The 22,023-nt window shown below is 36.8% G+C and overlaps 2 protein-coding genes across 7 annotated transcripts in view; one reads left to right on the top strand and one right to left on the bottom strand.

Moving 5' to 3' along the window:
* Positions 1 to 19,271, bottom strand: part of scn8aa (sodium channel, voltage gated, type VIII, alpha subunit a) — a 69,434-nt gene extending 50,163 nt beyond the window's left edge. For 2 of the 6 annotated variants that reach the window (XM_067446073.1, XM_067446069.1), the window contains exons 1-2: positions 19,090 to 19,271; positions 11,731 to 12,062 (exon numbers count right to left, since the gene is read on the bottom strand). In XM_067446073.1, the coding sequence (XP_067302174.1) occupies positions 11,731 to 12,006 (276 nt within the window). In that variant the 5' untranslated portion in view covers positions 12,007 to 12,062; positions 19,090 to 19,271. Of the gene's footprint in view, positions 1 to 11,730; positions 12,063 to 18,182; positions 18,755 to 19,089 lie in introns of those variants that run through there. The other 4 variants (XM_067446075.1, XM_067446074.1, XM_067446070.1 and 1 more) reach the window with 3 other exon arrangements.
* On the top strand, positions 17,878 to 21,851 carry LOC137079499 (chymotrypsin-like elastase family member 2A). The gene is made up of 5 exons (XM_067447452.1): positions 17,878 to 17,905; positions 20,488 to 20,668; positions 20,926 to 21,197; positions 21,366 to 21,508; positions 21,600 to 21,851. Exons 1-5 carry the CDS (start codon positions 17,878 to 17,880, stop codon positions 21,849 to 21,851), a joined length of 876 nt encoding a protein of 291 aa, XP_067303553.1.
* The last annotated feature ends 172 nt before the right edge of the window (positions 21,852 to 22,023 follow it).

The raw sequence follows: 22,023 nt of genomic DNA, 5'->3' as shown, positions 1-22,023 counted from the left end.
CATATATGAAACATCATGAGATGAAAAAATAATGCAGAAGTAGTGCATTTATGAACAAAAATACATTTGCCCTTTCTCAATATTCTCTGGATATAGTACATGTACATGTGGGTTTCCTCTTTTTAATGCATGACAGGCTGCACAGCTACTGAAAATTTCATAATCCAGAATGGAGCAGAAAAAGAAAGATAAAGAGCAGGAGAAAGACAGCCCAGAGAGGAATGCGTAAGCAGCGAGACGAAGGGAGGAAGATGGCGAACGAATGAGGAAACAATGACATTTAAAAGCCAGTCATAAAAATAAAAAGAAGAAGAAGAAGAAGAAGGGAAAGGACAAGCTATAAAAATGTAGAACTGGACCCAACCACGGACACTAAATTAAACCTAGCAGTCGGCCGATAGTTGATTGTTGGAACAATCGGTTGTCTGCAAGAACCCATGCATCCATTTCTGGAGATATATGGGGAGGCTGTCATTACATTGCTTCATAATTCAGCACGTCCGTTAACCTCAAACTTAGCGAAGTGAATAGCAATTTTTTGATTGAATGAAATGTGGTCTGGGTCCAGGGTGACCCTTCTGATTGGTTGGGTAAAGTTCAGCACTGTTATGTTTTTTAATTTTTTAACCAGTATCCTTTTTATAAACTATCGGTTGATTAATCGGCTATCGACAAGTATTGTCCAACCTATAGTCATCGGTCTCTGTAAAATCCACTATCAGTCGACTCCTAATGAAACCCCTTGGAGGAAAAACTGATGGAAAGGCACTTTAAAATAATATTGGCTCATAAGGCTAAGAAATTAAGAAAGAGCAAACGTCACAAAGGGTGCTTGGATGCTTTACATCCAAATATAAAAAGGAAATCAAATACAGTAATACACAGTGGTGTTTCAAGGTGTTGCCATCTTTCTCCAACTTTAAAAGATAACTTAAAAATAATTTCATATTAACCTATATTTAATATAAAATTGTTTCTCATGGACTACTAGGACGTATGTGTATGATTGTATGTAATGTTATGTATGTTTTGGTTTGCATTTATACCTTTACTCTTCATCATCTGGTAACAGGTTGAAACTGTATATCTTAAGCCCTATTCGGACTGGATTAGTTTAACATGGGGACGTGAGGGTAAAGTAATTATTACCAGAGGTTCTCTGTGATTTTAGTCCCGTCCGAATGTGCCATCTCGGTAATCATTACGGACAATGTCAGTAAAGATTACCGAGACTTTTACCTTCTGTAAAAAGGTCCGGAAAAATTACCTCAGGTAATACTAATCCCGTTCGAATAGACCTGCTGTAAAAATGTATGGTAAAATTCCGTCATTTCCTGTTTAAAAGTTAAAAAAAGTGCATTTTGCGACCTTGGAGGCGCTTGAAGCATTCGGTTGCGTTGTATGTAGGTGGTGGGACAAATCTGTGGAAAATGTCCAGAATTTTCCGCATGTCATTTAAAGCAAAAAGAAGATTAAAAGCACTTATTAGAGGCACAACACATTTTAGCTCTAGGAAAGTGTCTATTACCAACATAATCCAATCAGAATCGTTAGACTGGACCTAACGGTCTATTAAACACATATATTGGAGAAGGAGTTCAGACTGGTGCTCAGTTTGTGTTTGCTCACGTTATAACGGTAACGTCATACGCACATGACGTCAAGGAGGTGCGTAAAGCGAGTTACTCCTCCCACTTCTGCTAGTTTTACTGAGAAGTCTTATCCCGTGCGAATTGGCCATTAATATTACAGACGTCCTGAGGTAAAATGACTTTACCCCCATGTCCCCATGTTAAACTAATCCAGTCCGAATAGGGCTTTAGTCTGCATCGCTACTTTTCATAAACTATGGGCCACCCCCATAAGCTTTTTTTTGCTTCTTGGGGGCCCATTCACTCTACCCAATTGATTTTGTACCCCCAACTGTATTATTGTAATGCCTGAATTGGTATGGTGAATGAATGAATAAAATCAATAGAACAAACTCAATAGAGAAATTTAGACAAAATCAAGTTTAAACAAGTGGGGTTTTAGCTACTTTTAAAAACTGTTCACAGTGTCTACAGATCTTAAATCGAAAGGAAGAACATTCCACAATTTGGGAGCAATAACCTTAAAGGCACAGTCACCTTGAGTCTTTAGTCTAGGTCCAAAAAAATAAAAATAAAATGTAATACTAAAGTGAATGAAAAATAAATTAATACATTTACAATATCTGTAGTATATTCAGTTAAAATATAAATGTGTTTTTTTGCAAAATAACGCTCTTAACTTGACACTGCAATATGTTGTTCAGTTAAACTATAAAAAATATTGTCTCACTTTATATTAAGTGTCCTTAACTATGTAATAACATTAAAATGAATAATTTAATACAGTGAACTTATTATACACTTATTATACTTACACTTATTATTATACTTAACATACATGTTTATATATTGTACTTATATTTTAAAAATACCTCTGTTTAATTATATCTGTAATAACTATCAGTAGTTACATCTATAATTACACTGTTGACCCTTCCCTTACACCTCAACCCACCTTTAAACATACCCATACCACCACACCTGTCCCTAACCTTACCGGTATCCCGCCAGTGTCACAATGTTAAAGTGTCATTGTTACACGTTACATAGTTACTGTAGCAGTAACTATAAATTATACATAATTACATGCAACCTAATCCTAACCCTATAGTAAGAACATGTAGTTACTTAATATTACACAGTACATGTAACATTTTTGAAGTCAGACCTGAGTTTCAGTAGTCATGTCAAAGCAATAACTAAATCAGCATACTATCATCTGAAAAATATTGCAAGAATTAGATGCTTTGTTTCCAGGCAAGACTCGTTCATGAAAAGAAAACTCGTTCATGCTTTCATCACCAGTACGGTGGACTATTTTAATGGTCTTCTCATCGGCCTTCCCGAAAAGACCATTAGACAGCTGAAGCTCATTCAGAACGCTGCAGCCAGGATTCTGAGCAGAACCAGAAAATATGACCAGATCACACCAGTCCTCAGGTCTTTACACTGTCTTCCAGTTACATTTAGGAGATACTACTACTTGTTTATAAATCACTCAATGAGCTAGGACCTCAATACATTGCAGATATGCTTATTAAATACAAACCTAACAGATCACTTATATCAGCAGGATCAAGTCAGTTAGAAATACCAAGAGTTCACTCAAAGCAAGGAGAGTCTGCTTTTAGCTATTATGCCAGCCGTAGTTGGAACCAGCTTCCTGAACAGATCAGATGTGCTCCAACAGTAGCCACATTCAAATCCAGACTCAAAACACATCTGTTTAGCTGTGCGTTTACTGAATGAGCTCTGAGCCACTGTACGTCCAACTGATTGCACCCTATCTTATCTCTTTATTCTTTGTATAATTGTTTTAGTTTACCTTTGTTCTTATCTTTGGTTATTGTTATTTAATAAGTTAATTTGAGTTCAATATGATGAGTGAAAAGTGGGTTTGATGGAAATAGATGTGTAAGATGGGTTTGATGTGTAAATCTCTGGAAGGGTATGATGAGTGAAAATGGGTTTAACAAGAAGCTTCCTGAGTAAAAATCAGGAAATAATGATTAAAATGGATGTTATGAACATGTTTTAGAAAGAAATGAAGGAGAGGTGTTCTAATTATGATGGTACATGTATATAGGCTTTAAACTGAAGGATGTTTTATTTTTATGTCAGATCACTATTGTGGATCTGACCATTTTATTTTATTGTATTTATTTTATATTATTATTATCTTTACAACTGTTTTAACTATCCTTGTTTTTAATTTTTAGTTTATGGTATTCTTTTTTTCTCATGCATATTTTACCACTATTTTAATTAATTTCTATGTAAAGCACTTTGAATTGCCATTGGGTATGAAATGTGCTATACAAATAAACTTGCCTTGTCTTGCCTTAACAGAGATACATTAAAACAAATTAAAATGTTTTTTGCAATACAATATGAACACAATAAGTACATTGTACTTATTTTTTTGATGTAGCTAAGTACATAGTAAAGGACAATTAATATAAAGTGGGACCAAATATATTACAATTACATGCTTTTTATTTTAATATTCTACTAAAAGCTTAAACAACAGGGAGAGGCAAAAATGGAAAAAGACAGAGAAAGACAGAGATCACGGTACAGAAGATGCAAAGAGAAGAGGAGAGTTTAAGTGATGTAAACAAGATCCAGAAGCAGAGAACAGACATACAACAGAACACACAAAGAAAAATAGAGAAACATAAACAACAGAGGTGGTGACCAATGTACAAGAGAGTGATGAGCAGAGCAGAAAATGGCGAATGAAAAGAGTGAGAAGCTTCAGAGCCAATGCAGCATCTGTCACATCAATAAAAGCTTGTCACATGAGAAGGCCAAACTCTCTTCATTCTATATCCTTTAATTTTAAACATAAAATATTTCAACCATTTAGAGTTAGCTTCCCTGACAAACCTGCACAGAGATAAATGTATAGGTTTTCTGTTTCCTGTTAATGTAGCTATGTACAGTTTTTGTGTTTAGGTATGTACAAATATAAAACAAAACATTTTTCATTCAATTTCTGTATTACAATATGAGTATTTCCTGGTGTGGAGTGTATAGAGGCTGTGAACAGACGTGAGGGAGGAGTGAGATGGACAATATATTTAAGCTGTGCATCATCCTGCCATTTCCAGCCCCCCAACCAGCCCAACCAAGCCCACTTCAAGTGCCACGTCATCACAGGGAGAAGCTATGGTCCTACATGGCACATTTTGAAGAGTCCCTCTTAAGATTTATGAGCCAGTCTGCCTCTCTGTCTTTCTCCTTCTGTCTCCCTCTTTTCGCCTTTGCACACCCTTTACTCAAGGAGGGCATGCTCCTGGATCAATAATGTTCCTATTTAAACAATCAGGGCCCAAACCTTAAGTCAGAAATGTGTTTAAGAATATTGGTAAAAATCTGAAACATCTCAAATCTAAAATCTGATTGGTCAAAAGGTGCTGTAACTGTGCTAAGCTCAGGCAAAATAATAAAATGACATCAAAGAGAACAGAAAATGAAACAAAAGAGTACTAATAAATTAGGAAATAATAGAAAATCAAATAACTTTAAAATAATACAATTAAAAATGTAAAATACAACAGCACCTTCGGATAATGTTTTCTCATTTATGTCTTAAAAAAAGAAAAGAAGAATCCATTCATTTATTACATATTTGATCTTTCTCGTAAACATAAATAAACTCTTCTTGTGTAGTTTTTTTTCCATATTTTTATTCTTCTTTTCAACACACTTTGTTCTAATTTGCCAAATGAAAAAATAATAAAACCAAAAAGGATAAACACCCTGAATATTCATTCTGTACATCTGTTCTTTGCGCTGACTGGTCAACCAAAGATCAAGCTGTGCCGTCATCAGTTCTTACTCAGTTCTACACAATAGAATAATAGTAGCCATCTTCTACAGTTGTACAGATTCTTAATGCATTTATTGCAACTACATTTCGTCTCTTTCTCATCAAACAGCCAGACTAACGAATGGCTCGACACAAAGATGCCCAGATGGGGCGTGCTTCTGTGTACACATACATTTGAGTGACGTGAAATGTTAGTTTCGGATATCGTATAACTATTAAGAAACATCTGCTCTCACAACTACCCCTAGACTATGTATTTGACCCCTGCCTGTTTTATTTAACTGACTAACTCTCAGGGTGTGTTCAAACTTATAGTTCGGCTTGTTTGGTCCGGACCAAAAAACAAAAACAAAAAATATAGTCCTGGTCCGCTTAGAGTTCACATTGGCATTTTTAACAACGAACCTAATGTTACCAAACCAAAGGGATACGGTCACAACCCGATTGTTCGGCTTTTATGATGTAAATTTTGCGACAGAGCTTGCTTACCGAACATTCAAAGCAATGCTGTGTTCTGGATTAAACGCGATCATTTTATGCGTGTACATGAATTTGCGAAAAGCTCATAAAATGTTCAAAACAATCAAAACAGCAGAATGCAGAAATTAAGATCTGCTGCAAGAGAGACGGCAGTTCTGTTGTCTTTACCGACTAATGGGCAACACAGGTCCTTTGATGAGAAGAACCAGGTATACTTTTAATGAATTTTTTCTAGCATTTTCGAAACATGCTCGTCAGACCAACTATGGATGAGTCACTTTACCTCCACGTTCCCCCTCTACTCATTTTGAATACACTGATCTTTCCACGTCGTCAAATCAGCTGACATGTAACATTGCATCTTGTGAACATTACGTCCTGTTTTTGGTTTGTTTACATGTCTTTGGTCCGTGTTGCGTTCATATATCAATCGAACCGCACCAGAGTTCATTGGGAAGCGGACCATCTTTTTAGCGGTCTTGGCCCGCTTGTGGCAGCGTTCACATATGTTCAAATGTACCGCACTAACCGAGCAATCGCACCAGGGTTCATTTTAATCGAACCAAACATGACAAGTGTGAACACACCCTGAAAATCTGTGTGGAAAAGCTGTATTTACACTGTAGTGAAGCACAGATCACAGTTTATTTCATCAATACTGAGTATTTTGTTTTACTGCATTATAGGCACACCAAGTGGTGTTTCCTTCCTGAATGAATCTGAGTCTTTGAACATATCGGTTGAGTGAGTGATTTACCAACCATATCGACAGCCACTTGACTTTATTACAAAACGAATCGGTTGAATAAATTTCTCTTTCACTAACACATTTCTTTCATTTCAGTGACTTGGCGCCACCTACTATGATCAGTAATATTTCAGAATCGTTTCATCTGGTCATCCATTTTATATTTCTGTATTAAAAAAATGATGTTTAAAACTCATTAATCTCCTTACTGTGGCAAGGTTGGCGAGCGAGGGACGTGGGAGGAGCCAGTCCTCTCCTGAGGGAGCTCAGAGGCATATAAGGGAGAGCGACACCAGTAAAGGAGGGCAGATGACCAGGCCTGGACTTATACATTGTGATTTGTTTCAGTATGTGTGTGCACGGCAGCCATCTGTGAGGGGCTGCCCTTGTTACTTTCGTTTTGTTTATTTATTAAAGTCTGTTTAATGTTCGCCAGTTCCCGCATCCTTCTTCCCTTAACTGTACTACAATTCCATTATGCAGTTGATGGGTAAATTAATTCACTGACCTCTGCAGCATTAAATGGTGTAAAAACGTCTAAAAGCTACTTCAGATGCTGCTTCTTTGCCAACGCTGCAGCACAAAGATGTCTTTGGTTGATACTGATATCATTGGTAACAGCCTATAGTGTCATATAATTCTAATTTAATTGACTAAATTTAAGAATTTAATATCCTACATATTTAGTAAGATGAGAAAATATCCTACATAAAAATACTCCAGAAAATCTATTATTTGTGTTAAATAATATATATTATTATATCATAACAAATATTTGGGTTAATAAAGAGTAATAAAGGTTAATTTCTGAGTGATAAATGGCAATACATATAAAACATACTTTTCAACTTAGCTTTGCACCACAGATTTGAGAGTTGGGTCAGCTAAATAAAACAGGTGGTGTGCCAAATAGGTAGGCGAGGGATAGTTGTGAGAGCAGATGCGTGTACACAAAAGCCCTGTATAGGCTTTGCCCTGCTAGGGTTTGTGTCGAGCAAGCCATTTGGTCATCTGGCTGCTTGATGAGAAAAAGATGAAATGTAGTTGCAATAAACACATTAAGAATCCATACATAAGTTGTGCGGAACTGAGTAAGAACTGATGACGGCACAGTTTGATCTTTGGTTGACCATTTGGTGCAAAAACAATGCAAGATTAGTTTATGTTCACGAGAAGAGTTGAATATGTGATATATGAATACAGACCACCATCACTCTGGATAAATGTATTAGCTAAATGCATAAATCAATGTTGGAGACCTCTCCGTTTCACACCTGATTTGTTTTCAACATATAACCAACTCTTTGAATCACCTGTGCTGGAGGACTCAGGCTTCATCAGCTGCTCCTGAAGCAAATCTTCCTAAGCTAATTGCTTCTGATAGTGTCACAGGTCTGGATTTAAAAGCTGCCAGCTCCCATTTCTCAGCTGGTTTTCCACTACGAAGAGAGTTGCCCTGAGCCTCAAGAATCAGGTTTCACTACTGCTGCAGGCTGCAAGTCAAGCCCAGCATGTGGAAACAAAATGACAATGGGAGATCTGATCACAATGCTGGCAAAGCGTACAATCAAAGAGCCATTAAATCCTTGAGAGTGCAGGATAGATCATATATGACATGTACATTAAAACATGGCGCAGAGATGCATCTAAATAAAATAAAAATCTAATATAAGGGCTAATGTGAGCCATTTTTGCAATAAAAAAATATATTCCATTTGAAGCATAATTCACATACGCTCCTCCTTGAGGTTTTCATCAGGAGACTGAAATCTCCTTCCTGTGCATGGAGCGGGCGCTTACATAACAGTCAGTGTGCTCTGCATGAGAGGGAGGCAGAAGAATGAGACGGTGGGAGAAAGCAAGTGAGGGAGGCAGGGTAACGCTTCGGCACATGCACACATTAACAGGCATTACCACACAAATGAGTCTGTGCATTATTAAGTAAAGTCCGGTGTGGTAGACCCTGCTGAAGTCTCACCACTGCACTTAGCACCGAGCCAAACATGAACACAGGGCTGAGCCTGTTGGGCTCCATTACGACTCAGACAGAAAAGATGACCTCATCTTCCACCCTTAGGATACATCTTATAACAACAACTCACTCCTGAAAATCTGTTTGAGGACTATTTTGCATCTGATATTGCTAATTTGCAGGCACTATTTTAGGACTGGTAAACTATTAAAAAACTGTGCAATTACTTAATAGTCTTAAAGCATAAAATGCTGCAATTTTTATAATATACAAATAAAATAAAATATATTATCAGCATAAAAGTGGAGTGATATTATGCTAAAATTAGGTTTTAATTAATGAATACATGAATACATTTCTCAAAATGTTGTGGTATTTGGTTTGTCCAAACCAAACACTCCACAAATTTGTGTAGACCATGATGATCATGCCCTTGATTGAAATTATTTGAAAATTATCCAAAGGATGCCTTGAGCTTCAATTGAATTTTAAAAATGTTATATTCACATACATTACATCATTTTCTAAATTCCAAATCCCTATAATACTTCCAGGTTTAAATTAGATTTTGAACTCCACATTGTGTTTCAACATTCTATTGATCTTCGATGAATAGAAATCAGCATTTTAGAATGATTTCTGAAGGATCACTGTAAAAAATTGCTGTAAAAACAGCCAAATTCTGACAGTGAAATACAGTTTTCTATTAAAACTGTAATGTATTGTAGAAATTTTAGGCAATAATTTTCACGGTAAGTAACTGCTATTAATTTACAGACCATTTTCAACACTGAAATACTGTGTGCATTACGGTTTTGTACTGTAGTACGCAATGCATTGTGGGCTTGTCCATTGGAAGCAAAAGCACAAATGGCCCTAAATGGGTGTTTCACAGGAGTTTGCGCAAGTCTTTGCCTAGATTGCAGCATTCATGACAGGAATACATGTGGAAAATAGAAAAAAAACTAACCGAAGCAGAGAGCAGTGGGAACTTTGAAATTGACTGCAGCATGGAGCACGTTCTTTTAAAACTGGAGGTTTTTGTCTGAGTGTTTTTTGCTCACATCCAAATCTCTCGAATGAGGACAGAAGAGCTGGAACTGAACAAGCCGGAATGGGGCTTGAGAGTGCTTATAAGTGAGTGATTAAACGCATTAATTAGAGAGGGTAAAATCCTGTCGATTCACTGTAACACATCATTTATTCCCAAATTTTAGCTTCACATTAGGCCTTCAGACTGTGTATTTCTTGGTGGCACTCAGCCTGATGGTTTTGGCTGTAGTGCTCACTGGAAGAAAAAATAAATGAAATAACAAATTTGTTAAATTTGTCAAATTTAATCAAATTTGTTCTTAAAAATAATTTATTTTTAACCTTTTAAAACTGTATAAGCTAACCAAGTTAGAGTTTGTATAATTTTCTGCGCTTATTCTTAATTAAATGTTCATATTGCTTATACGCTTGCCTATTTTTTTTGTCTATTTTGGTTCTTCATATAAATAAATTCCTGAAACTTGATATATAAAATTACTGTTGCCTGTGTTTTTACTGTATTCCTTTCCAGTGTGATTTTTAATTTCCAACCTATTTTGGGGTTCCCTTTTGACACAGAGCATAAATTGAAATAATCCCAGAAATGTACTACATGGTTTTATTTTTTTACAGTAAATGGCTGTAAAAGTAATTTCACAGCATTAATACCATAGAACAAAACACTGCTGATGTCTCTGCTGCCAGTGTTTGTTTTACTGTAAAATAAAAAATACTGTAAAATACTGCATTGTGTTTTTACAGTTATATGCTATAAAGCAATTTCATAGTATTGATACAGTAGAATTACAGTAGATTGCTGGCGACTCTGCTGCCAGTATTTTACAGATAAATATTTTACAGTGTAAGAGAATCAAAACATTTGCAAAAACATTTTAAAATCTTACTGACCCCAACATTTTTAACAGTAGTATACGTTTTTGGTTAAAGCAGCTAGAGGTCGCTTATTCAAAACAAGTGTTCATTTTTTAAAATAATTTTTTATCCAACGTTATTAAAAAATAAAATTAAAAAATAAAATTAAAAATAAAAATACATAAATATATATATATATATATATATATATATATATATATATATATATATATATATATATATATATATATATATATATATATATATTTCTTACCAGTATAGGCCTACTAGAGTTAGCAAATACTTGTGAGATCATTGTAATGGTAATTGATCAATGTTTATATATGAAAATAAGTTTAAAAGCTTTATCCTATAAAGTGATCTCTTCAGAAGTAAGTTTTGATTGCCTAGAATTTCAATAGATGGACAGAAAAAATAAATAATATTAAAAATATCTATTTGACAGTATATGCAGCGTTCCCCCCCCCCCTAGTATTGAAAATGGTATTGAATATTGATACTTTTTTCCAGGTATCGTATCAAAGTTAGAAATTCCAGTATTGTGACAACACTAATGTAAGTACACAAGTTAACAAAATATTGTTCTAGTGGTTTTTTGAGTTTAATCCAAAAGTCGTACATATTGTACCTTTAAATGTGGAATATTCTATGATTTTTCTCTTTTCATGTACATACAGCAACTCTAAAGACAACCAAACACAGATTTCACCAAAACAACAACATTAAAGATCTTTAAATGGCCTAACTATCTTACTTTTGTACCAATATTTAAAGAGCTATTCTAAAACAATGTACTGTTCCTTTTAATGCACTGGAGTGTTTCTTTTGGCTCTTCTTTTCTAAAAGATTACTGCTGGAACAAATAAAACAAGTCTGTCATCTGGAACTGTAAAGCTTCAGCAGCCCACTGATGACCTCCTCCTCAAACCTCTTTAAAGCATCATCTCACAGACAATCTACAACATACACAAGCCACAAACAAATGCTTCAGAACAAATGCTCCTGGATTGCAGAAGGGAGTTTTTCATATTGTGTTCACATTACGGGTTTAAAAGGGTTTAAAAAAACATCCTCAGCATTTCCACCTCTAGAAAGATCCAAGCTGAATTGTTTAAAAGATAACGCATGAATGCCAACTGTGCGGGACATATGAAGAGAGACGTGATGATGCACTCACTTTCTTATTTGCGTAAAAGGGATCTAAATCCTCCAGTGGTGTTGCCACCATGCCACGAGGGATGTCCCCATAGATGAAGGGCAGACTCCTGCCCGCCTCCAGGTCACTGTTAGGCTTGGGCTTGTTCTCGTCGTCATCGTCGCGGTAGCTGCTGTCTGGCTTAGGAGGCGGCTTGGCTTTCTCCTCAGCAATGCGCTTCTCGATTTCACACAGAGATTCCCTGGTAAAGTATTTGAAGCTGTCAGGTCCTGGCGGTGCAATAAGGGGTGCAGCCATGTTTTCATCCTGCAGCAACTTCTTCTCCTGTTATGTACCCTCCACGGCAGCCAGTTCTATGTTGGAAAGAGAAAAGGACATGACTGAACCTGGGTGTGCTCTTTGATACCAATCCTTCATTTGAAAGACATGTTTCTAGCATCTGTAAAACTGCATTTTTCCATCTTAAAATATAGCCTATCAAAATGACGGCGCATGCTTTCAGTGCAAAAATGCTAAACAGTTAGTTCATGTGTTCATGACCTCGAGGCTAGATTTTTGCAATGCTCTAGGTGCTTTGGGTGGTTGCCCTGCTCGCTTAATAAATAAACTGCAGCTGGTCCAAAACGCAGCAGCTCGAGTTCTTACTAGAACCAGGAAACATGACCATATTAGCCCAGTTCTGTCAACACTGCACTATCTCCTTATTAAACATTGTATATATTTTAAAATCGTATTACTTACAAAGCACTAAATGGTTTAGCTCCCCAGTACTTGAAAGAGCTCTTAACACATTATACTCCATCACGTCTATTGCGGTCTCAAAATTCTAGCCAGTTGATCAGGGATGGAAATTAACTTTTTTGTCCACCGGCCACAGTGGCTGGTGGATTTCAAAATCTACCAGCCACTCAATGTTTTAACCAGCCACTTTCTTGTTTATAACCGACAATGTGTAACTGCACGTGAAAATTAATACTACAAGCTCTACACTACTTAAGCTGTTTATTTAATCTCAAATCTCAATGAAATACTGAAATGTTTTTCTTTCACTCTAATACACACACAAACCATGAACTGATATACATTTCATTAAATGAGTAGGGCTCTGTGCGCTTTTTTTTTTTTTTTACCTGGATGTGGCATTTGGATGATTTGTGGTCTTTTATGGCTTCCAGTTTTAGGTTTTTAGTACCAACAATGAAACTACTAGTTTTGGCATCTCCTGAAGCGTGTTGACGACATAGATAGCAGAACATTGTCAGTAGGGATGCACCAAAATAAAAATTATTGGCTGAAACCGAAGCACTAAAAGAAATTATGCCAATTATCCATTGCATTTATGGCTAATGCTATGACTGTGATTCATTATTTGAAACTTTAATATTAATTAATGCAATTGCAATGCCTTGATTTTTAGTAAATTTACAATTACAAATTATGCAAATATTTATTTAGCACATTGCAACAACCCACAGTATAAAATAAAATTCAAACTAAAATGTTTAACTCGACCTCACTCATGTGTGTATTAAATAATAATGTACAGGTCTACTGGCCTGCAGAAAGGTACAGACATTGAATAAAGTAATCAAATGTAAAATAACTGCATATTTAACTGTTTAAATGAAAGATTAATCCTTAATAAACTTACAAAAGCTATTCAATCAAGAGTAGTGAGTGATGTCCTTTTGTTTGACATTAAACAGAGTAAAGGCGACTTCCCCTTTAAGACCTAATAGAAGGATATGCGTCATCTTTCTCGACTGTATAAAGTCCTCTTAAAGCAGCACTAGGTAACTTTTCAACCTTCAAAATATATTTTTTAAGACTCTTGTGATGATAAATCGACTTACAATAGGTTGAATGACACGTCTGCCATAGCCTGATGGGGTCTGTATCGTTTTTAATCGTACTTTTAAACTTCGGGTTTCGGGTAGTAACCCGAGAACAAAAAGAACTACAAAATTCGACTGCTTTACGGCATATACGTCACTTCCACCAACACACACACTTCCTTACATTCGGACGTGCGAGCCCAACTTTGTTCGTCGGATAATATAGTCATGTCCGAAGCAGCAGAGACAAATAAGAAAGAATAGGTTTTGTTGGAGGAAAGCAATAAGAGGAAACAAAAAAGTGATGGGATTAAAGGCAGGACGAGGATCAGCATGTGACCAGCGTTTGCTCGTCGGCGTGAGCTGAAGAAGGCGTGCCCGACCGATGCTGTCCTGCTTGTTACGGTGAGCTACCACTCAAACATTGAACTGAAGTATCATATAGATTCTGGAAAACGGTAACCAATAGACTACTATAATGACGCTGGCTTGTAAACGTAAGCATCGTGATTATTTGGCGTTTGAAAAAAATAAAACCCATGAAATTATATTTATATGACATGCTGAAACATGCCACTGACTGTAACGTTACCTGGGATGAAGACATTTCACACGCGCCGCCAGAAGAACTCTGAACTCCTCTTGCAGTGTTCAGGCGACCTGTTAGCGCTGCACTGACCCGCGGCGCCACTTTTATGAAGTTATTTGGCCCGCACCGCACCACTGTATATATTTTTACAACCCGCCGCGCACCCGCGACCATTAAATAGACATACGGGGTCCGCGGGTTATGAGACGACCGACGCATCACTAGTTCAGGGCTATCAGGGTTGTCATGTCAACAAATGCATGCGCGATGGCATCCCCTGTTGTAGGATTACAGATCTTACGACAGTAGTTGAGGACATTATTTTTTCCAAACTGTAGGGGGACCCCGAGAGCAAAAGTAGCCAAGTGGGGCTTTAAGGCATATTCAGACTATGTCTGCTAGAATACTCATCAAGATGGACATGTTGGCATACTTTTTGTGTGAGTTGGTCCGTTTAAGCACAAGACTCGAAAGATAACTCAATATTTGCGCGGCATGCGCGCTTTGAGACGGGTGCGCGCTTCCGGATGACAGTGACGGACCTTCTCTCAGCGCGAGCGCGAGTTCTTATTCGCGTCTTCTGGCACTACATCCGGGTAATGACGGCGAAAACGACTGGTCATATTCGGACATACGGCCGCACTCGCATGCACTGAACACAGTTTATAAAGAGGGGAAACAGTATGCTATTTTTATTTACCCGCCACGGTGGCCGGTAGGTGAAGCGAGTTTACCCGCCACAACTCAAAATCACCCGCATTTGGCTGGTGGCGGGTGCTAATTTCCATCCCTGCAGTTGATAATACTTCAACTGGCTTGAAGTTGAATTTTCTTCACTTTCCCTATGTACAAATAAAAACACATATGCAAACAAACATATTCAAACTCACTTGCCTGTAGGCTAAACAGCTAAACACATAATGCTTGCATACATATTGTCGCCGTTTTTGCAGATTCACCATTTTTGGCGTTTGTGCGAGGATGGTGGTGGTATAGTTTCAAAAGCTATTTCATGGTTTGTGTTCTCCAGCCACCAGGTGCTGTTGCCGTGCGGATGAGCATCAGGAAACGCGTTCAGTATTTTAACTGAGGATGGTGTTTTTTAAGTGGCGCCAAATTAAATAACTAATCAGTTTTTAAAACACAAATGAATCAATCAAAAACTTACTTTAGCTTTTCTTCTAAAGCAAAATGTATTTCCTTGTAAAGCTGCTTTGAAGCAATCTGTCTTGTAAAAAGTGCTATATAAATGAAGGTGACTGAGTTGACTAGGCTCATATAGTCAGAATCATATAGCCGTCTCGTCCACACTCATACTTTACTTTTTCTGGCCCAGAATCCATGTGCCCTTACTGCAAAAAGTTACATACATTTAGCCAATGAGATTAGAGCTTTCTAGATCAAGAAAGAGCTTTCCAGTTTTGCATACAATTTTTTCAGTATTTTGCAGATGCTTCCACACATTTTTTGATCAGTTAATGCATTCCATGAGAATCAAAACCATGACCTTGGTGTTGTGATACTGAACTAATATAAATATATAAACATTGTATTACATTCCTGTTCTATACATTTATCTGGCTGTAGTATAAGATCAGCATTAGCGGAAATCGAATCACATGTTAAGGCCTCTTATTAAGTCAACTTAGCTGCAAAAACTCTGCAATTTTGTTGTTGTGATTATGTAATTATTAATATTAATGTCATTCATATTTGTCTACTTTTCACTTCTCTTCAATAAAAATAGTAAAATAGAGGAATCGAAAAGTTTTAGGTCTTAAAGTTGCAATAAAATGAAAGTATTCATTTCAGTTGTAAGAAGAGGGTCAGGGTTTAAATTGATTAAGTGATTGGAGAAGTCTGGCATACATCATCAGTCTGAAGTTATAACACTGAAATAAAACAATTTACAAGGTCAAGAAACTGACATGGATGAATCATTCACAATACGAGCTTACATTTACAAAATAGAGTGAATTTGCAAATTATCACAATAACACACAATTACATGCATTTAGCATATCTGAATATGTTGCAATATGTTCTAATCCACAACATTAAAATAAATATTAATATATTCATTCATCAAACATAAGATCGTTATCCACTGCTTCGGTTACTATTATGCAGCTACTATCTTGTATTCCCTTATTATTAACCACATATAGAGAGCACACAAGCTTGTGATAACTTTTTAAAAACTGTAATGCAACAAAAAAACAGTGTAATGAATAGATTTCATTTTAGATTTTCAAATGATAAAGTCTTACTGAACAATACTACCTTGTTACATCACCCCCTCACACAAACTGACATGTTCAGCTCTGTGCAGGAAAGTGAAACGCTAAGCCTTGCATCTAAAAATATTACCTTACACATCAAAACAATCTGTTGCTAAATTGAGAGCATGTTAAAGAGGGACTGGCACTAGATCCAGGATGAGTCATCCACTTCATGAAAAATGAAAAGCACCCTCCATTATGAGCAGATGAAGGTGATACTTACTGTTTGTCTTTGGATTACATTTGCAATAATATTAATCAAGTTTGTGATATGTGATTCATTTGTGATTCCCCCCAACCCCCCCTTCCTGATTTGTGCTTGCATAACTTCTCATGGTATGGTTCTTTTGGGTCATTATGATGGATGTTTCTATTTTAGATGAAAGGGTGCTGGGAGGATGTAGACTGGATTAGAAGATACCACACAATATCCAAGCAGATTTTAGTTCTTCCCTATGAACAAAATCTCCACCGAAATGTCGATTTGGGACATGCGTTATGTCCCTAAGGCACCAGAATAGGAAATGGGGTGGGTGAAGGGAGGCGTAGTGAACCACACTGTCTAAAAGCTTGTGTGCACTTATGGGCCAGACACTTAACCAAGCCATATCCTAATATTATAGAGCTACTTAGCTCACTTTTAGCTTTTCTCTCCATTCAATTCCACAGTTTTCTTGTTGTTTGGCATTTTCAGGCTGCCTTTGAAATAAATATACCCCATTTACCTCCAAGCAAATCAGACACGTGAACAAAATATCAAAGAATGTGACAAACATTGGCACTAACAGACGATTAGTGGCACAAGTCCCATGGGTATAAATCTGATATCACTTCAAGACCAGATGGGGGAAAAAAGAAGCTTAAACCAACGTAAGCTGGTTTGTTGGTCTTAACTGATCTCTTGACATGTTTTAAAAGAGTTCTGGGCACTTTCTACCAAGTCAGGCTAGGAGACCAGTTTAAACCAGCTAAAATCTGCAAACAAGCTTAGATTGGTTTAAGTTTTTAGTTTTCTAATAAAGTCTAGTAATGAAACAAAGAAACATAAGAGATTATTGCCCTAGACAAATCCAAACACCTTTTGCATTTGCCATTTTCAATGTCTTATTGGGGAAACAAGCTGAGCTTTTGTAGTCCAAATATCACAAGCAAGGAAACATCTCTTACAGGAGCTGTCCAATCAGCACCCCACTATAAACAGGCCAAGACATTTTGTATTCACAATCATATTTAAATTGGTTAAACAGTTAACAGAAAACTCAAATATCTGTCGCCTATGCATCATGCTGCCTCAAATTAATTTTTTACTCTTCCAAATTTTACAGTGCACTGTAAGATAAAGTATAATGAATCGTCTCATGGTATTATAAAAATGGTGTGAGTGGATCCATATCAGATGAATGAGGTGGGCCGAAACATCTCGAAATAACTGAAGAAACTATGCTGAGCTGCTCGGGAACACATGATAGCTTTAGAAACTGCCAGGTGGGGTACGTGGTCCAGCATATTTACAGATGTGAGGACATTATGAATTAAATTATCAATTCGTTATCATCATTCATATATATTTCGCGCTTGTGGACCACAGAATTCTCTTCTTCATCGAAGTGACATTCGAATGTCTCCAAATGCAAAATACCTCTCGATAAATTATGTAAGCTATATTCGAACATAAATCTGCAACAACAATTCCTTCAAACAACCCTCAACCTTATTTTAAAAACGTCAAGTTGCACCGTTATGTGACTGAATGCGCAGTGGTCCTACCTTGATTTCATCAATGTTTGGTCACGAAATCCAGGGCTTAGCAGCACAACGGTTTCCCGAACAACGTCTTTGGCTGGTCCAAAAAGGTTGTCACATTTTCCTCGTGGTCAGAAAATAATTTTGCCAGAAAAATAACGATTATAAACAGCCCGACACCTTCAGCGGGCCGAAGCCACAGAGGGAAAAAAAACGAAAAATACTGCAGTGGTTTTTTTTCGCGCTCTCTCGTCGTATTTACCGTTTTATGCTCACAGCGCAAGCATGTTTTAGTCATAAAATCCCGTTTTGGAGGAAAAAGGCTAGAGATATGAGATAAAAGCGATATATCTCGACGACGCTGTGCAAGGTTTCTGCTCGCGAGGAACATAAACAAGAAAATGTAGCATACCACACCCGTGCAACCTGCGTCCACCCTACAATCAATAAGCAGCCAAGCATGTTACCATTTGAACGTCTTAATTACAACGAATCATTTAAAACCTGTCCACATGAGCATTTTTGCTCATTTTCTGAGCTTGACATTCGATAAATGCTGACAAGAAGACCTTTAGTCAGATGAGGGCACAAAGCCACGGGCTACGGATCACGTCATTGATCATGCAAATCCAAATAACACACCACATTTTGCCTTGGAAGAATGTGTTTAACTCACATCATGACCGCTTAAAACTGTCATTTGAGAGGGGGAAATGAAAAGGCCTTATCACAACTGGTTCAATTTAACAAAGAGTAGGTAATTGATAAAACGTTATTACAATAATGGAATAGAAGGCGAATGTGCATTTTGCGAGGAGCGTCCAGCAATAAAACCCCCTCAGCGTGCAGCATCTCTGCGACATTCAGTGCAATGACTTCCATTGTGCGGAATAAACACATCGCGAGGGCGATATTTAAACACAATACTTACTATGATTACCTTAGCGGGTATCCAAAAAATCCTCACTGCACTGCAGATGTCGAATAAATTCGGAAGAAATTGCGGATGTCGCCATATTGTTGCTGCTACCTTCCTTCAGTGTGCACCGTTACCCTGCATAATTGATGACTCCCAGCTAAATGTAAGGGAGTGTCGGCCAATAGGTACCACCAGTTACACAGTAAGAGGCGTTCAGTTTAGTTTTCTTTCGGTGGAATCCCAGTTAGGTCCTTGTTCGAGAAGGAGGTGTTTCAAGAATGTTCAGGAATGACGATATTGACATGATGTATAATGTCTGAATCAATTACACAGCCTAAATTATTTGTTAAAAGTTACACTGAATAAAATAAACAGGTGTTGAAGTAGTGTATTATCACCAAACTCGCATGACATTCATCTGCATGCATTTTTTTCTAATTGTTTTATAAAGGCTAACGTTTACTATCCTTTTAGTGTCCTCTACATTGCTCTAAAAGTAATTATATAAGTTACCTATAAGCAACAATATATAGCCTATAATATATAGGCTATACTATACGATTTTATTTTACGTTATCTGCTCATACTAAAGATTTGAAATGTGTTGATTTGCGTGTTCTTTTCCCGGGTCTTTCATGACATTACAGTAGCCACGATGTTACGTCACTTAGAATCTTTCAAGATTACCTAATAATCAATAGCAAGGACATCCTACTGTTCTGTTCTTCTGTCTTCTTTCTGTCTCTCGTTTTGATTCACATTTAAAATGTTTAAAACGGCTCTACAATTATTCTTCATTAGCAGCTTGGTGCTTAGTGGGATTGCAGGTATTATTTTTTTTCTATTGTTAATATTATTATTAATCCATTTAATCCCAGAGATGTGAAAACATTTTTTTTACTATTGTACTAGTGCATAGCCTAAAGGAAACAAACTACATGTCTTTTGTAAAAAATAAAAATATTTAAAAAACCTTAGTGGAAGGTTGTTTATGGCAACATGTGTAATGCATGCGAGTCAAAAACTGTCCAGTTTCAAACAAAATGTATCATGTAATGGGATATTTATTTATATCATTGGGGAATTATATTATTTATATCATTCTTTTATTTCATTTAATATAACAATACTTTAAGTTTGACAATTTTATCGTGCAATTCTATTATTATTACTTATTCAAAATATGGATCTGTGTCTTCCCAATGGCATGTTTACATCTTAGTACATCATTAGAGATTTTAAATATTACATGCCTCAACAATGCATATAAATATGTTTCGTAGTTTTAGTCTTAAATGTCACTGGTGGATTAAATGGGTTAATATTATTTACATAATATTATTAACATTATTTACAATCTAATCATCATTGGTTGTCACCTAAAAAGTGATTATATTGCCTTTTTTTAAGGTTGTGGACAGCGAACTTCGCAGTATCCATCAAAGCTGTTTCGAATTGCAGGAGGCCATTCTGCATTAGAAGGTGCATGGCCTTGGCAGGTGAGCATACAGAGGATGTCGAGGCATATCTGTGGTGGGTCCATCATAAGCCATCAGTGGGTAATCACTGCATCTCACTGCTTCAGAAATAGGTGAGCACTTTATGCTTTTTGCCCTCATTACATGTAGCATTTGTGTGTAGTTTCCACATCTGAATATTTGAACTTTCAATGAATGTGGTTTAAAGCAAATAGGTGATATATTTTATCTGAGTATACATATGCATATTTAGTTAAATAAGCCAAGGCTTACTACTTACGCAACAAGAAATGCCTAAAGCAATGAAAGCAACTCATAATTTCGAAATTATATTTTTTTATTGCATATCTTTTGCATCTTTCTATTATAGTAACACCTATAAACTACAAATAGTTGCTGGAGTGATTTCTCGATTCAAGCAAGAAAAGGGTGCCCAGTATCGCTCAGTTCAGCGAGTGATCCTACATGAGAAGTTCAACCGATCATATTATGACAACGACGTGGCACTTTTGCATCTGCATCACCCTTTGTATTTCACAAATCGTGTGCAGCCTTTGTGCATGATTGGAAACGAAATGGACGAGAAACAACTCGGCTTTGGCTCGTGTTACATCACTGGTTGGGGCAGCTCAGTGTTAGATGGTTAGTGTTAAAATGTCCAAAAACAGTCCAGAACATGAAAGCTCAGTATTATTAACAGACAGTTATTTAACAGATTTTATAATTGCCATCTTTCTGGCAGTTAAACTGTTAATAATTAGCTTTTTTCTTGATTAGAAAATGTCTGAAACATTTTTGTTTTATTTTAAGGAATGTTAGCTGCCACTCTTCAGGAAGCTGAAGTTGAGGTCATTGATACTAAAATCTGCAACCAAAGAAGCTGGCATAATGGACATGTTAATGACAACATGATCTGTGCAGGACTTGACAAAGGGGGAGTGGACACGTGTCAGGTAATGCCATCTCATTATATCACGTTGCAGAGTGTCAGTGTCAGTGTCAGGCAGTGATTAACAATATCTGTTGGAATACTCTTCAATCAAGGGTGACAGTGGAGGCCCTCTACAGTGTTACAGCCAAGACATGCAGAGATTTTACCTTTATGGTGTGACAAGTCATGGAATGGGCTGTGCATTGCCAAAGAAACCTGGCATATATACTCGTGCTAGCCGGTATGCAGACTGGCTGAGGAAAACTCAAGCAAGATCTGCATCTGCTGCCTCAGTCACAGATCTGCCAGTTTTTAAATTATTCTCAGCTCTGTTTTTCTCAGCCTGGATGGGCCTGGTAATGTGAGTCATGCCCCATGAGACGTCAGGACATCTCCACTGCTTTCCAGTCATTTCAATAAAGTCTCTCTCAAATGATAATTTGGCTTAATTTAATCATTTAGTAAGTAGCCTAATTATTAAGTTACTTAGTTACTTGTTTAATTATTGAATTATCAATACTTAACGGAAATATTGGA

The sequence above is a fragment of the Pseudorasbora parva genome, chromosome 6 (genome assembly GCF_024679245.1).
Source record: "Pseudorasbora parva isolate DD20220531a chromosome 6, ASM2467924v1, whole genome shotgun sequence".
Classification (NCBI taxonomy): Eukaryota; Metazoa; Chordata; class Actinopteri; order Cypriniformes; family Gobionidae; genus Pseudorasbora; species Pseudorasbora parva.
This window is presented reverse-complemented; position numbering and strand designations above follow the sequence as displayed.

Excerpts from the sequence above, each read along its gene's own strand:
- LOC137079499 (XM_067447452.1), top strand. The coding sequence starts at position 17,878 with ATGATAGCTTTAGAAACTGCCAGGTGGG. Across the intron at positions 20,669-20,925 it reads TCTCACTGCTTCAGAAATAG|TAACACCTATAAACTACAAA; the intron begins GTGAGCACTTTA and ends TTTCTATTATAG. Across the intron at positions 21,509-21,599 it reads GGGGAGTGGACACGTGTCAG|GGTGACAGTGGAGGCCCTCT; the intron begins GTAATGCCATCT and ends TCTTCAATCAAG.